This window comes from Balaenoptera borealis, assembly GCF_965194805.1.
Source record: "Balaenoptera borealis genome assembly, chromosome: 2".
In the NCBI taxonomy this organism is placed as follows: Eukaryota; Metazoa; Chordata; class Mammalia; order Artiodactyla; family Balaenopteridae; genus Balaenoptera; species Balaenoptera borealis.
This window is the reverse complement of record NC_138867.1, coordinates 147,139,888-147,156,597: the sequence shown is the minus strand read 5'-3', so window position 1 is coordinate 147,156,597 and position 16,710 is coordinate 147,139,888. Positions and strand designations below refer to the sequence as shown.

General features: G+C 37.3%; 1 protein-coding gene and 1 long non-coding RNA gene across 7 annotated transcripts in view; one reads left to right on the top strand and one right to left on the bottom strand.

The window, feature by feature from the left end:
- Positions 1-16,710, bottom strand: part of LOC309622730 — a 400,144-nt gene that overhangs the window by 147,057 nt on the left and 236,377 nt on the right. The window lies entirely within an intron of this gene.
- The window catches only part of GABRB2 (gamma-aminobutyric acid type A receptor subunit beta2), a 297,652-nt gene that overhangs the window by 122,175 nt on the left and 158,767 nt on the right, over positions 1-16,710 (top strand). For all 6 annotated transcript variants that reach the window (XM_082378776.1, XM_082378777.1, XM_082378779.1 and 3 more), the window contains one exon: positions 15,256-15,338. In XM_082378776.1, coding sequence (XP_082234902.1) covers positions 15,256-15,338 — 83 coding nt within the window. The remainder of the gene's footprint in view (positions 1-15,255; positions 15,339-16,710) is intronic.

The following is a 16,710-nucleotide window of genomic DNA, read 5'->3' as shown; positions in this document are numbered from 1 at the left end:
AGTCATTACTTTTTGGTGAGATGCTTAGGGTCATGCTTCCATAGAATTCTGAAGAAATAATTGTCCAGCGTTCAAAAGGACCTTTTATTATAGCAGCTCCTCTTTATGTGTTGGCTCAAGGTCACACAGCAAGAGGCAGAGTCAAGATGTGGGCCCAGGACCACTCATTGCTAAGGCCTCTGTTCTTGACCTCTGTGCCCCTGTGTATCCCAGTCTTACAGAAGATCACCAAACACTATGCTGGCCATTCTTCTCTATTACAATACCATCCTGAAAGTCTGTTCTGATTTATAATTCTACTGGCAGCATGTGTGAGAGGGTCTGTTTCCCTGCAGAATCTGTAGCAGTGAATATTATAATGTCTTTAATTTTTTGCTGATTAGATAGGTAACAATCCTCATGGTTTAATTTATATTTTTCTCATTTTTTAAATTTTGTATTATGCTTTTTATTTATTTTTAATTTTTTTCTTCCAGTTCCATTGAGATATAATTGACATAGAGCACTGTATAAGTTTTTAACACAAATGTGTGTTTTCTAATGGTGTGAAACATTTTCCCACATATTTGCTGCCTGTTTTATGTAAAAGACTTAAATAGCAAAAATGCCATTGAGATGGAAATCTTTTGCCATTAGAGATCAGAGTGGCAGATAAGTCTGAGACGGCAGTGTTGGTGGCTTTTATTAGAGTTGGAAGTACAAGCTGAGTTGCCAGTATGTGACAGGAGGCAGCTCTGAGTAATTTATGTTTTGTGTTTAAAAATTAACAGCAGCAGTAATTCAGGTTATCACAGTTGCAACCATGCACTTCAGGGAAAATATGTATGTGTGAGGGCATGTCGAAGCCTGGATCAACCTCAGAACATGTTTCCCGCTGACCTTTTAATTCAGTGTATCTTCTCCTCAGACATCAGATGCCAGCCACTCAAGGAACTTGTGTGTGTGTAGTGATGGTAGAGGACGGAGGTGGTTTAAAGGTCATTTCAGTCTCATGTGAGTGACTCTGGTGGCAGTACTCCCCCCAGAACTTCCGTGTTGTTGGGCCAGCATCCTGCATCAGCATCTTCCTTTGTCCAGTCCTGCTTCTTCTCCCTTCCTTTCACAGGTGGTGATCCCTGGTGAGCATCCTTCAGGGTCTGCTTCGTAGAAACCCGACTTAATGTAGACTCAGTCTACTAGGGAGACAAAGAATGATGAATAAGCCAGTGCATACACAGACTAAATTAAGATAGTGATAAGCATTATGAAGGAAATAAAACGAGATGAGACAGTGACCAATGGTAGGGGAGGACGGGCTGCTTTAGCTAAGGTGGAGGGAGAGCGCTTTTTGGGTGGGCTACAGAGAGCTGAGACTGGAATCATAGGAAGGAGGCAGTTCATTTAAGGTGGAAGGAAACTTCACCCTCTCATCCCTAAAATCCCAAGACAAAAGGCCCAGAAATGGAATACTTCGGATTTTTTTGACAGCCTAGCTAGAGAAACTTCAGATTTTAAATACATTTCTATAATGTATTCTATCAGTCAGGGGCCCAACAGGAAACAGATGGCATAGTGAAAATGGGATAATTTGAGATGAATGTAATAAAAGGGTGATTTACAAAGAGAAGGAACAGCGCCCCCTCCCTCTCAGAGAGAGGATCAGCAGGTTGCCATCTGTGCCCTAGCATCCCAGACTTGGAGAAGAGGGAATGGTCAGGGGACCTGTATACAAGTTCCTCTGTATGGGACCTGGGGTACAGTTCCCCTGATCTCTCACTCTCCCCCTCTCCCAGACTCCTGGTCTGCTCCCTGTTGGCCAAATCCAACCTGAAGCCAGAGAACCAGGGTGGTAGTTTTGAAGTCGATGCAGTCTAGTCTGGTGATTAAGGGTGGAGGGTGGAGCTGGAGAGACAAAGGAAGACCTCCAGCATGTGTAGTTTACATTTTAAATTAATACTGGACTCGATGCGGAAGAAGTGACAGCAGACCCAGCTGAGGTTGTAACCTCAGTCAGTCACTGACCAGCTATAAATCAGTGTCTGTGAGCCACTTATTTTGTTAAAAAAAAGAAAATTAAAGGACTGGAATAAAGTCGATGAACTTATTCTGAAATGGTATGTCTCTGATGCATCATAAATCAAAATAAAATATTTTAAATATTGAATGCAACAAAAAGTATCTGACATATCTAAACATTGTTTTAAATTGTGAAAACAAACCAAAAAAAAAAAAAAAAATCCCTGTTGAAATAATTAGAGTCCCGGCAATATATCTTTCCAGTTGGTAAGTGTCTCTGTTATAATTAAATCTCTTACAGTGATCTGAAGCCAGATTTCACTTGTTAGGGCGTGAGTCAAAAAGTAGAAAAAAAATAGATTGCTTTTTCTCAGGGTCAGGCTCCCTTTAAGATATAACCTAGAAAGAAGAGAGGATAGTCTCATTGTGAGATAAGCATAGGATATGTGGATGAGACCACCAGGAATGTAATATGGGGAATCTTGGTAAACAAGGGACTGACTACAGATTGGTATGTCCGTATCTATTAATATTTTGATTGATTAGGATTTATATGCTTACAAAATGAGATTATGTTAGACACTGCTGTTTGGATTCCATAGGCGTGTTACTCAAGGCAATGTCTTTCATTATAATCCCTGAGTTTGTAGTAGAAACCTGTGTCTCCTTTAATGAGCAGGGTATCTTTACAGAGAATAAGATTCCAGAAAAGCAAGGAGTCACAGAAAGCCAAACAGCTGCAGAAGAGTACAAATAGCTCTAGTCTGAAAGGCACGATTTAGCAAATGGGAGCATGATTGCTAGCAATCTTACTTTTTTTGGTGATTACGAAGTTGAGCATAGTAGCCCATGTGACTCTACATGAAGACTTGTAAAGAGTTTTTAAAAACAGTTATGCATGAGTATTGGAGATTTTAATTTAAGCAGAAGGCCTCTGTGGAGGTAAGTCTAGAGCATACACTGGAAGAAAAATGCTGAGGGAGACCTTTGATCAGGAGAGCATATTAAGTGGGACTCCTAGGGGAAAGGCCTGTATTTACTTGTCTGGGGTGGGCTAATCTACATAATTGACTAAAACAGAATGAACAGCTGTGAAATACAGCATTTGAATGTGTGGGTAAAACAAAATTACAAAATATACAGGGTCACTGAACATGTAATGTATTTTCATACCATTATAGAATTTCCAAGCTCATTTGGGATATAAGAAATCGGCCAGTCCTCCAGAGAAGCTAAATGACTTCATCAAGGTCAACTAGCTAGTTAGTGATAGCCTGGCAGTTAAGTACCTGGGCTCTGGAGACAAACATCCTTGATTTAAAACTCAAGTCCACCACTCCCTCTGTGACTTTTGGAGAAAATCACTCTGCCAATCTGTGCCTCAGTTTTCTTTTTCAAATTTTTTTCTTGAATTTTATTTTATTTATTTTTTATATGGCAGGATATTACTAGTTATCTATTTTATACATATTAATGTATACATGTCAATCCCAGTCTCCCAATTCATCCCACCACCACCCCCCACCTCCGCTTTCCCCCCTTGGTGTCCATACGTTTGTTCTCTACATCTGTGTCTCTATTTCTGCCCTGCAAACCGGTTCATCTGTACGATTTTTCTAGATTCCACATATATGCGTTAATATAGGATATTTTTCTCTTTCTGACTTACTTCACTCTGTATGACAGTCTCTAGGTCCATCCACGTCTCTACAAATAACTCAATTTCGTTTCTTTTTATGGCTGAGTAATATTCCATTGTATATATGTGCCACATCTTCTTTATCCATTCGTCTGTCAGTGGACACTTAGGTTGCTTCCATGTCCTGGCTATTGTAAGTAGAGCTGCAATGAACATTGTGGTACATGACTCTTTTTGAATTATGGTTTTCTCAGGGTATATGCCCAGTAGTGGGATTGCTGGGTCATATGGTAGTTCTGTTTTTAGTTTTTTCAGGAACTTCCATACTGTTCTCCATAGTGGCTGTATCAATTTACATTCCTATCAACAGAGCAAGAGGGTTCCCTTTTCTCCACACCCTCTCCAGCATTTATTTATTTATTTATTTTAAAATTGTTTATTTATTTATTTATTTTCTTATTAGTCATCCATTTAATACACATCAGTGTATACATGTCAATCCCAATCTCCCAATTCATCACACCACCACCCCCACCCCCTGCTGCTTTCCCCCCTTGGTGTCCATACATTTGTTCTCTGCATCTGTGTCTCAATTTCTGCTCTGCAAATTGGTTCATCTCTACCAATTTCTAGGTTCCACATATATGCGTTAATATACGATATTTGTTTTCCTCTTTCTGACTTACTTCATTCTGTATGACAGTCTCTAGATGCATCCATGTCTCTACAAATGACCCAATTTCATTCCTTTTTAAGGCTGAGTAATATTCCATTGTATATATGTACCACATCTTCTTTATCCATTTGTCTGTCGATGGGCATCTAGGTTGCTTCCATGACCTGGCTATTGTAAATAGTGCTGCAGTGAACATTGCGGTGCATGTGTCTTTTTGAATTATGGTTTTCTCTGGGTATATGCCCAGTAGTGGGATTGCTGAGTCATATGGTAATTCTATTTTTAGTTCTTTAAGGAACCTCCATACTGTTCTCCATAGTGGCTGTATCAATTTACATTCCCACCAACAGTGCAAGAGGGTTCCCTTTCCTCCACACCTTCTCCAGCATTTGTTGTTTGTAGATTTTCTGATGATACCCATTCTAACGGTGTGAGGTGGTACCTCATTGTAGTTTTGATTTGCATTTCTCTAATAATTAGTGATGTTGAGCAGCTTTTCATGTGCTTCTTGACCATCTTTATGTCTTCCTTGGAGAAATGTCTATTTAGGTCTTCTGCCCATTTTTGGATTGGGTTGTTTGTTTTTTTAATATTGAGCTGCATGGGCTGTTTATACATTTTGGAGATTAATCCTTTGTCTGATGATTCATTTGCAAATATTTTCTCCCATTCTGAGGGTTGTCTTTTCATCTTGTTTATGGTTTCCTTGGCTGTGCAAAAGCTTTTAAGTTTCATTAGGTCCCAGTTGTTTATTTTTGTTTTTATTTCCATTACTCTGGGAGATGGATCAAAAAAGCCTTTGCTGTGATTTATGTCAAAGAGTGCTCTTCCTATGTTTTCCTCTAAGAGTTTTATATTGCCTGGTCTTACATTTAGGTCTCTAATCCATTTTTTTTTTTTTTTAAAGAGCTATTCTTTCTTTTTTTTTTTTTTTTAATTAATTAATTAATTTTTTTTTTTGGTTGTGTTGGGTCTTCATTTCTGTGTGAGGGCTTTCTCTAGTTGTGGCAAGCGGGGGCCACTCTTCATCACGGTGTGCGGGCCTGTCACTATCGTGGCCTCTCTTGTTGCGGAGCACAGGCTCCAGACGCGCAGGCTCAGTAGTTGTGGCTCACAGGCCTAGTTGCTCTGCGGCATGTGGGATCTTCCCAGACCAGGGCTCGAACCCGTGTCCCCTGCATTAGCAGGCAGAATCTCAACCACTGCACCACCAGGGAAGCCCTCTAATCCATTTTGAGTTTACTTTTGTGTATGGTGTTAGGGAGTGTTCTAATTTCATTCTTTTACATGTAGCTGTCCAGTTTTCCCAGCACCACTTATTGAAGAGACTGTCTTTTCTCCATTGTATATCCTTGCCTCCTTTGTCATAGATTAGTTGACCATAGGTGCGTGAGTTTATCTCTGGGCTTTCTATCCTGTTCCATTGATCCATATTTCTGTTTTTGTGCCAGTACCATGTTGTCTTGATTACTGTAGTTTTGTAGTATAGTCTGAAGTCAGGAAATCTGATTCCTCCAGCTCCATTTTTTTCCCTCAAGACTGCTTTGGCTCTTCGGGGTCTTTTGTGTCTCCATACAAATATTAAGATTTTTTGTTCTAGTTCTGTAAAACATGCCTTTGGTAATTTGAAAGGGATTGCATTGAATCTGTAGATTGCTTTCGGTAGTATAGTCATTTTCACAATATTGATTATTCCAATTCCAGAACATGGTATATCTCTCCATTTGTTGGTATCATCTTTCATTTCTTTCATCAGTGTCTTATAGTTTTCCACATAAAGGTCTTTTGTCTCTCTAGGTAGGTTTATTCCTAGGTATTTTATTCTTTTTGTTGCAATGGTAAATGTGAGTGTTTCCTTAATTTCTCTTTCAGATTTTTCATCATTACTCTATAGGAATGCAAGAGATTTCTGTGCATTAATTTTCTATCCAGCAACTTTACCAAATTCATTGATTAGCTATAGTAGTTTTCTGGTGGCATCTTTAGGATTTGCTATGTATGGCATCATGTCATCTGCCAAGAGTGACAGTTTTACGTCTTCTTTTCCAATTTATATTACTTTTATTTCTTTTTTTTCCTCTGATTGCCATGGCTAGGACTTCCAGAACTATGTTGAATAATAGTGGTGAGAGTGGACATCCTTGTCTTGTTCCTGATCTTAGAGGAAATGCTTTCAGTTTTTCATCATTGAAAATGATGTTTGCTGTGGGTTTGTCATATATGGCCTTTATTATGTTGAAGTAGGTGCCCTCTGTGCCCACTTTCTGGAGAGTTTTTATCATAAATGGGTGTTGAATTTTGTCAAAAGCTTTTTCTGCAACTATTGAGATGATCATATGGTTTTTATTCTTCAGTTTGTTAATATGATGTATCACATTGGTTGATTTGCATATACTGAAGAATCCTTGCATCTCTGGGATAAATCCCACTTGATCATGGTGTATGATCCTTTTAATGTATTGTTGGATTCTGTTTGCTAGTATTTTGTTGAGGATTTTTCAATCTATATTCATCAGTGATATTGGTCTGTAATTTTCTTTTTTTGTAGTATCTTTGTCTGGTTTTGGTATCAGGGTGATGGTGGCCTCATAGAATGAGTTTGGGAGTGTTCCTTCCTCTGCAATTTTTGGAAGAGTTTGAGAAGGATGGGTGTTAGCTCTTCTGTAAATGTTTGATAGAATTCACTTGTGAAGCCATCTGGTCCTGGACTTTTGTTTGTTGGAAGATTTTTAATCACAGTTTCAATTTCATTCCTTGTGATTGGTCTGTTCATATTTTCTGTTTCTTCCTGGTTCAGTCTTGGAAGGTTATACCTTTCTAAGAATTTGTCCATTTCTTCCAGGTTGTCCATTTTATTGGCATAGAGTTGCTTGTAGTAGTCTCTTAGGATGCTTTGTATCTCTGCGGTGTCTGTTGTAACTTCTCCTTTTTCATTTCTAATTTTATTGATTTGAGTCCTCTCCCTCTTTTTCTTGATGAATCTTGCTAATGGTTTATCAATTTTGTTTATCTTCTCAAAGAACCAGCTTTTAGTTTTATTGATCTTTGCTGTTGTTTTCTTTGTTTCTATTTCATTTATTTCCACTCTGATATTTATGATTTCTTTCCTTCTGCTAACTTTGGGTTTTGTTTGTTCTTCTTTCTCTAGTTCCTTTAGGTGTAAGGTTAGGTTGTTTATTTGAGATTTTTCTTGTTTCTTGAGGTAGGCTTGTATAGCTATAAACTTCCCTCTTAGAACTGCTTTTGCTGCATCCTATAGATTTTGGATCGTCATGTTTTCATTGTCATTTGTCTCTAAGTATTTTCTGATTTCCTCTATGATTTCTTCACTGATCTCTTGGTTATTTAGTAACATATTGTTTAGCCTCCGTATGTTTGTGTTTTTTTACGTTGTTTTCCCTGTAATTGATTTCTAATCTCATAGCGTTGTGGTCAGAAAAGATGCTGGATATGATTTCAATTTTCTTAAATTTAGTGAGGCTTGATTTGTGACCCAAGATGTGATCTATCCTGGAGAATGTTCCATGTGCACTTGAGAAGAAAGTGTAATCAGCTGTTTTTGGATGGAATGTCCTATAAATATCAATTAAATGTATCTGGTCTATTGTGTCATTTAAAGCTTGTGTTTCCTTAGTAATTTTCTGTTTGGATGATCTGCCCATTGGTGTAAGTGAGGTGTTAAAGTCCCCCACTATTATTGTGTTACTGTCGATTTCCTCTTTTATAGCTCTTAGCAGTTGCCTTATGTATTGAGGTGCTCCTATGTTGGGTGCATATATATTTATAATTGTTATATCTTCTTCTTGGATTGATCCCTTGATCATTATGTAGTGTCCTTCCTTGTCTCTTGTAACAGTCTTTATTTTAAAGTCTATTTTATCTGATATGAGTACTGCTACTCCAGCTTTCTTTTGATTTCCATTTGCATGGAATATCTTTTTCCATCCCCTCACTTTCAGTCTGTATGTGTCCCTAGGTCTAAAGTGGGTCTCTTGTAGACAGCATATATATGGGTCTTGTTTTTGTATCCATTCAGCCAGCCTGTGTCTTTTGGTTGGAGCATTTAATCCATTCACGTTTAAGGTAATTATCCATATGTATGTTCCTGTTACCATTTTCTTAATTGTTTTGGGTCTGTTTTTGTAGGTCCTTTTCTTGTCTTTTGTTTCCCACTTAGAGAAGTTCCTTTAGCATTTGTTGTAGAGCTGGTTTGGTGGTGCTGAATTCTCTTAGCTTTTGCTTGTCTGTAAAGCTTTTGATTTCTCCATCGAATCTGAATGAGATCTTTGCTGGGTAGAGTAATCTTGGTTGTAGGTTCTTCCCTTTCATCACTTTAAGTATATCATGCCACACCCTTCTGGCTTGCAGAGTTTCTGCTGAGAAATCAGCTGTTAACCTTATGGGAGTTCCCTTGTATGTTATTTGTCATTTTTCCCTTGCTGCTTTCAGTAATTTTTCTTTGTTTTAATTGTTGTCAATTTGATTACTATGTGTCTAGGCATGTTTCTCCTTGGGTTTATCCTGCCTGGGACTCTCTGCATTTCCTGGACTTGGGTGGCTATTTCCTTTCCCATGTTAGGGAAGTTTTTCACTATAATCTCTTCAGATATTTTCTCTGGTCCTTTCTCTCTCTCTTCTCTTTCTGGGACCCGTATAATGCAAATGTTGGTGTGTTTAATGTTGTCCCAGTGCTCTCTTAGGCTGTCTTCATTTTTTTTAATTCTTTTTTCTTTATTCTTTACTCACTGCTCCGTTGCAGTGAATTCCACCATTCTGTTTTCCAGGTCACTTATCCTTTCTTCTGCCTCAGTTATTCTGCTATTGATTCCTTCTAGTGTGTTTTTCATTTCAGTTATTGTACTGTTCATCTCTGTTTGTTTGTTCTTTAATTCTTCTAGGTCTTTGTTAAACATTTCTTTCATCTTCTTGATCTTTGCCTGCATTCTTTTTCAGAGGTCCTGGATCATCTTTACTATCATTATTCTGATTTTTTTTTTTAGAAGTTTGCCTATCTCCCCTTCTTTAGGTGTTTTTATGGGGTTGTATCTTGTTCCTTCATGTGGTGCATAGTCCTCTGCCTTTTCCTTTTTTCTGTCTTTCTGTGAATGTGGTTTTCATTCCACAGGCTGCAGGATTGTAATTCTTGCTTCTTCTGTCTGCCCTCTCTCAATATTCTTATCTGTAGAATGGGAATAGTAATAGGACACTCCTCATGTTAAATGAGATGATACATTTCAGTAACACTAGATCATGTCTGGAATATAGTAAGTAGTCAATTAATTTGAGGTATGTTTATTATTATCGAGAATGCCAGAGCTGAAGTCACCTAAACCCTACAGGAAATGTTCTATCTACTCTACAAAAAGCAAGAACATATCACAAGAGCAGATATATGTGAGAAATTAATTTCCCAGCTAAAATAGTTGTAAGATACAAAATAATGTCAAGTCTTCTTGGAGATATTAAAACAAAAAATTTTAAGTACCTTTGTGGGAAATGACTCAGATGAGCTCTTTAGAACTTTTCGAAATTTCAGTTCATCCTCTAATGCTTAAATTCAGTAATTGGAATTTTCCCCCAGAGCTGAAGTCTTTAATGTTTGTTTTACAGCTCGCAAAGTGTGTATCAATATATTTTTTGATAACTGACCTTTTTTAGCATCCTAATTTTTCTCTATTAATGCTGCATACTAGTACCAGGGGGTTCCTTTATTCCTTGTAATTAGAATACGTTGTGCTTTTAGGTAAATGTACATTTTGAACAAAGGAAAAGCGTGTGGTGAATTAAAACAGTATGTTTTGAATATAGTTGAGGATAAGGCAGCTGACTTTCTTAGAAAATATACAAAGATGCTGAAAATAAATTTTTTTGTGTGGAATAGCTGGATGGTTGTCTAGATAAAGAAATCAAACAAAGTAAAAGGCCAGAGTCACTTTTCGATAATCTCTGGTTGAAATCCTAACAAGTTTTCACATGTTAAGGCACATGTTTAACCATGTATTCTAGCTCCTGAAGTCCCTCTTGAAGAATCTGCTGAAAGACCCCAAGTGTGTCACATTGATGATTCTGAGTTATTTCCTATTGGCTGAGTGGCAGAGGCATTTATTATTACTTAATAACTGTCTTTGGTCATATTCAAACTTGGAATGATGTAGTAGTATCAGTAAATCTCAGGTAATGACACAATAAAATATGTATTATGACTTTGATATGAAATGCTGGCGTAGTTGTTGTATTTCTTGATTTTATGCATGCCTTTAGTGACTCTTATTTTATGTTACACATTTAGTTTTCTTGCACTATGTTGGTATTTTATGACATAAATCATTTTTGGATGGCAGTGCCCAATGGCTGAGGAATACAAATTTATCTAAAAATCTCTTAGCCCAGTCAGAATAATCCGTATTCCCCAAAGGTGGCTCTCTTCATGCCACAGTATTCAGCCCCAAAGAAGACACATTTTCACTTTTAACTATAGAAAATTTGCTACAGGTAAATGAGGTAAATTTTGTAGGTATCCTTGACTGTTTCCTCTGATTGAAAACAGAACTGTCTTCATATATTTCACAATGGTCTTGAAACTTAATCAGGATGCCTGCCTAATGAGTTACTAGCTTCACTTCAAAGACTCCTAGTAGTGATGTTGAGTAATTTAAGGCCCATTAGGGATCTTTATCAGGATTCAGAAAGGCATGTTCATGAAAAACCCTTTAAGTATATTTGTTTTATTGACTTATTCTTAGAGAAACAACCCTGTTATAAATCTGAAAGTCCCCGAGAATAGATTTTGATGTTGATCATTGAGCTTTTCTGAGTAAGATTCACTTCATGGTAGCTTCTTCTGTAAGGATGATTTTGACTTTTAAATTTGCTTGAGAATTTTTTATACAAATTAAATCAGACACTTAATCTAGAGAATTGCTTCAAAATCCTCAGTTTGGGAATACTTATGACCATGGCTGTCTTTGTTTGTTTGATCTTGTTGTTCTTATTATTATTTTTTTTTTTAAATTTTTTTTTCTTTTTTAATTAATTAATTAATTAATTATTTTATTTTTGGCTGCATTGGGTCTTCGTCTCTGCGCGAGGGCTCTCTCCAGTTGCGGCGAGCGGGGGCCACTCCTCATCGCGGTGCGCGGGCCTCTCACTGTCGCGGCCTCTCTTGTTGCGGAGCACAGGCTCCAGACGCGCAGGCTCAACAATTGTGGCTCACGGGCCCAGTTGCTCCGCAGCATGCGGGATCCTCCCAGACCAGGGCTCGAACCCGTGTCCCCTGCATTGACAGGCAGACTCCCAACCACTGCGCCACCAGGGAAGCCCCGTTCTTATTATTTTTTTAATTTTAATCTTGGGTTATTGACATATGCCAACACCTGGCAAGGTTTTTGAGATAGAAATAAGGCAAAAATTGTTCCTGATCTCACAAAGCATCTAGAAAATATGCAGATTTGTTACATGTCAGTACTTTGTCTTAAAAGTTGTTAATAAGAATTTTGTATACACATATGGCATGATGACTCTTTTGAATATTTATATATCATATTTTATAGCTCTGCTTTGCTTATAAAATAAGTGTGTGGGTATTCTACATTTCTTCATGTATACAAACATATACATATGCACACTACCAAGTAACCACTGGCTAATTGAGTTATCACTGTACTTACTCATTAGCAGTGAGTAATAACAAAAGATGCAGAATATTTAATGTTACAGATTTTTTCCTACTTTTATCATCTCACAACAAAGCAGGATGGCAGGTTTTTAGTTCAGGGTTTCAGGAGCAACCTAGTATTGGAGCGTGTAAGTGACTTATCTCAGGTCACTCATCCTGGTTTGTATGATGAGTATTCCAAATGGATTATTTTGGCTACAGTTTCTGTTTTAATCCAACAGGAGATACAAATGCTTATAAACATCAAATAGAAAACATTTATATATATTTTTTAGTTTTACAAAGTATACTATAACATTGAAAAAAGTAAAACATCAGTGTGAATATGAATGTTGTTGATGTGAGAAAAACACTTTAATACTTCATTTTTAAAACATGAGTAGAAACTCAATTGCTTCTGCAGTAGACTTAGTCAATTTATTTTTCTTGCTCACAGCACTAGTGTTCACAAATGTTAGTTGCCATGAATATGCATCAGCAGAAAGTATAAACTACAACCTGTAGTAGCAATTGCAAATTTCACCTCACTTACACAGTCAGTCACCTATTTATGGCTCTCCTTTTTTATGGTATGTATGCTCTTGTACCTTTCATGTCTTTTGTGTTCATTCTATCAAATGAAGTTGATTTTCTCTAGTGTCTCAAGATGGAGATTGAGTCTGTTATTTTTCATAAATAGCATGAGAATTTGGTATGCCCACTATGCACCTAATTATATTTCCTTTGAAAATTTCTATTCTACACAATTCAGTTTCCTGTATGTTAGTGGTAATTCAGGTTGGATCTACACTTTGAAAAAAATCAGTGGACCAGTGAAAAATTTAGCCAAGTATCACATAGCCAAAATAAATTGTCTTTTTTTTAACCCTGAGTAAATGTGAATGTTAATTTTTATATAATTTTTAGAATTTATAAAATATAGGTATTTGATCAGTTCCATTGAAAGGAAAAACAATCAGTTCAATACTAAGATAAACTCTGGTACTAGTTATGTAATGCTAATTAAGTGGATTAAAATTTAATTACTGTTAAAAATATAAAAAGAATCCCTAAAACCTAAGACACATTGTAAGTTTAAAAAAAGAGAAATGATGCAATAAAATAATCCTCCAAATAAAAGATTTATGCACAGCAAAACCAACTGCTTGACTCTGTATAATTCATTTATTTATCCTTTCAACAGATACTGTTTGATTCCCTTACAGTAAATAGAAAAAAGTCTGTGTCTTTAAACAGCTTAAATTTTACTGGGAAAAATAGTTCTTACAAGAAAAGAAATAAGCAAGATAATTTAAGATTGTAATAATTCCTTGAAGGAAATAAACAGCTAAGATGGAGCATTAGTTAAGGCAGCCACTTTGGGTGGGCTGCTTAGGAAAGCCCTTTCAGAAGAGTTGATTTTTGAGCTAAAGGATCGGAAAAAATGCTCTGTGAGTATCAGGGGGGACACATGTTCTAGGCAGAGAGAACAAATGTGAAGGCTGGAAATAGTGAGTGAGGACTTGGTATGAGAAAATATTGGGAGAGAAGGGTAAGATTACTCAGGGCACAATAGGCCATAGCCAAGACTGGATTTTTTGGAAGAGCCACTGAAAATTTTAAAGAGGAGGGATAAAATCTGATCTATGGTTTTAAAACATCTGACTGTTGTATGAATTATAGTTAGTAGGGAGGCAAATGGAGAGGCTAGGAGACCAAGATACTATAGTAACATGGAAGTGAGGCAGTGGGACCATAGACACTGAGGAAGTCAGTGGAGGTGGAAAGGAGTTGAGACAGAGTAGCCATCTCCTGGTGAAGGAGAGCAAGGAACCCAGGATGAACATCACCCCTAGGATACTCACTTATCACTAAAGAGGAAAACAAAAATTAACAGAGCACAAACCTTAATGAAGAAGTAATCAAACTAAAGAGGCATGAACTACTTACATTAAGTCATTTATGTATTTCCATCCTACAACTGAGGAGTAGGACTCTCACACCTAACTAAGGAATTTCAGAGATTCAGTCTACCTGGACTACTTGTCTAAACTCTGCCCAAGACCTTCTAATGAAAAAGGTCTAGCTATGGATTGTTTCTCCCAAGTTGGATCTGCATCTTTTTTCTCTGTTTCCAACACACAGTATAGTACCTCTAGGAGCAGAGTAAGCCAAAGTTGGTCAAATGTAACATCAGTTTCTCCTCTTAGTTTTTTTCAGCAGATGTGAAGGGCCTATTATGTGTAGGGACTCTTTTATATTCTTTACATAAATTATTCTATTAGTTCATACAGAAACTCTGTTAGGCTATAATTATTGTTGTTGTTAAGAATGCCCCCTTTTTACAGACAAAGAAACTAAAGTTGGTTAGGAGATATTAACCATCTTGATGTGTATCCCAGTTAGTGAGGCAGAATTAGAATCCAAACCTATGTCTGTTGTGTTTTAAAACTTCTGCTTTTTCATAACATTGTGCTGCCTTATTGATCAGAAACCAAATTGATAAATCATTTAGGGCTGTATGTTTTTTGGCTCTTTCTAGCAGGTCTTCAATTAGTGAAAAGTGAGATTAGTGAAAAATGGTGACAGAGAAATATAAAGGCATTAAGGAGACATATTCATTTCTCCCTGATAAATAAATTAATAAAGGTACAGTGTGTCCTAAATAAATAACTCTGCCAACCGATAGGAGGAAGGTCTCCAACAGGCCGTGAGAATATCAGATTATTCAGGACAGAGCAAATCAGGTGACAGATGAAAGGCATATTGTGTGTTATACTAACATACTTGCAAAGCACCACACTATGTATAGAAAGGTCAAAAATGATGGACCAAAGCCAAGATTGTTGGAAGGTTTGATTTTAGGGTCTTGAGAAGGGGAGGAGAAAACAAATGTGAGCGCAAGAGTAATATCCATGTTGGTTTTCTCAATCACCTTTGATGCTTGTAAACTAGAGTCCTGGGATGGCCCCATCCCACCCCCAAGACCTTCTGGAGAATGGGAACTGCCTATTTAACAAACGTTCCCAGGTAATTTGGGTACCAAGTAGGTAATGGACCACATCTTGGGAGAATACTGATTTAGTCCACTCTGTTTAATTTACAAAGCATTATGAGACTCATCAAGGAAAATGGTTATCCAAAGTTGTAGCACTCTTTTTTTTTTGTTAGAGCTTAAGCTAAATCAGTCTCCTAGAGGCCCAGTGCTGTCTTCTTTGAGACTTAGATTTAATTTTTCCAGCTCAGTCATGGACCAGCTAACAGCATGTATCATTGATATTTCTCTTCTAGAATCACAACCACAGCTGCCTGCATGATGGACCTGAGGCGGTACCCACTGGATGAACAAAACTGCACCTTGGAAATTGAAAGCTGTAAGTTTTTCTGACACTCCAGCTAGACTGAACTTGGCTTTAAGGTTCTCCTTGGGCAAAGGTCTCCTACCCTGGTTCACATCCAGACCACAAGTCCTGCAAAGGTTGTGCTAGCGTGCCAAATTTAGTGGAGGGACGTGCTCACAGTGTCTTCCCTCAGTCATGCTGCCACCCTCTCACTGTCATCCCTAAGTCCCTGGGAGGGTTGTGTAGGGAAGCAGTAATCTAGCAATAAAAGGAAGATACTAAGAGTCTGGAAGGAGACCAAGGGCTATTTCAGGAATTTATTATATGGAATTGGTGCACATAGCTGCAACAGGCTTGGAAAAATAGGTGGAGATGGCGGCATGACACGAGATGTCCTTATTGCCTTTGCCTTTCACAAATGTTATCTCTGCAATTAATTGCAGAGTAAAAGTGGCCTCTGGATTAGTTAAAACATTCATAGAGTGTGGATTGGTGGAATGTTTTTTATTTCGAGGGACTATTTTCATTGTTTCAAATTTATTTTATATTCTTGCTGAAGGCCATATGATGAGCAAGATTGGTGGATGTGTGTTTTTATTCTCCTTCCTGTGCTGACCTGTTTTACAATGTTGGTGCTTTTCTAGGCCGCAGTTTAAGCATTCTTCTTGACAATTCAGTCACCTACCCTGTTGAGTGGGCTAAAGCGTTTATTTCATAACGCATTTCCATTTCAGAGGTCGCACAGAGAGGTCGTTTGAGGTGGAGTAGGATTTCAAATCTTTTTTCTCTCTCAATTCTTTGCAGTGTTTTCCTATTTAATCCTATCAAACAATTGAAAGCTGATGATTTTATATCCAGCATTCTAGATAATGACTAGCTTGACTGCTTTGTGGATACTCTCAGTCTTTGGGAGGAACTCTAGCCTTGGCGAGCCATGAAACTCTAAATCACTGCTCTGAGCAGAAATACTGCATTTATGACACATTGCTGGTATTTTTGCCCATTTCAAAAAATAGCTTCGAGGGATAATTAAATTTACATGCACTTTTTGAAGAACCTGATTGCATACTTGTATTTCCAAATCATCATTATTTTCACATTAGATCTTTGCCATAAAGAACTATTTAATGAAATTGGTCCAAGGGATTTTGATGATTATTTTTATGTAGATACCTCTCGGATAACTTTGCATTTTTGTAACTCACGACACAGTTTAGAGAATAATGTTCTTCAAAGTTCAAATTCTTTGGTTGTTTCAAATCGCTGATGTAAGGATATTTTGAAAAAAGTATGTTGCTATGTACTACTAATGAATTTTTGTGGTAAGAGCATTTTTTTGTGGTAGAATTTGACTGGAATTTTAAATAATCATAATTGTACATGGTTAAAGCACCTGCACTGATGT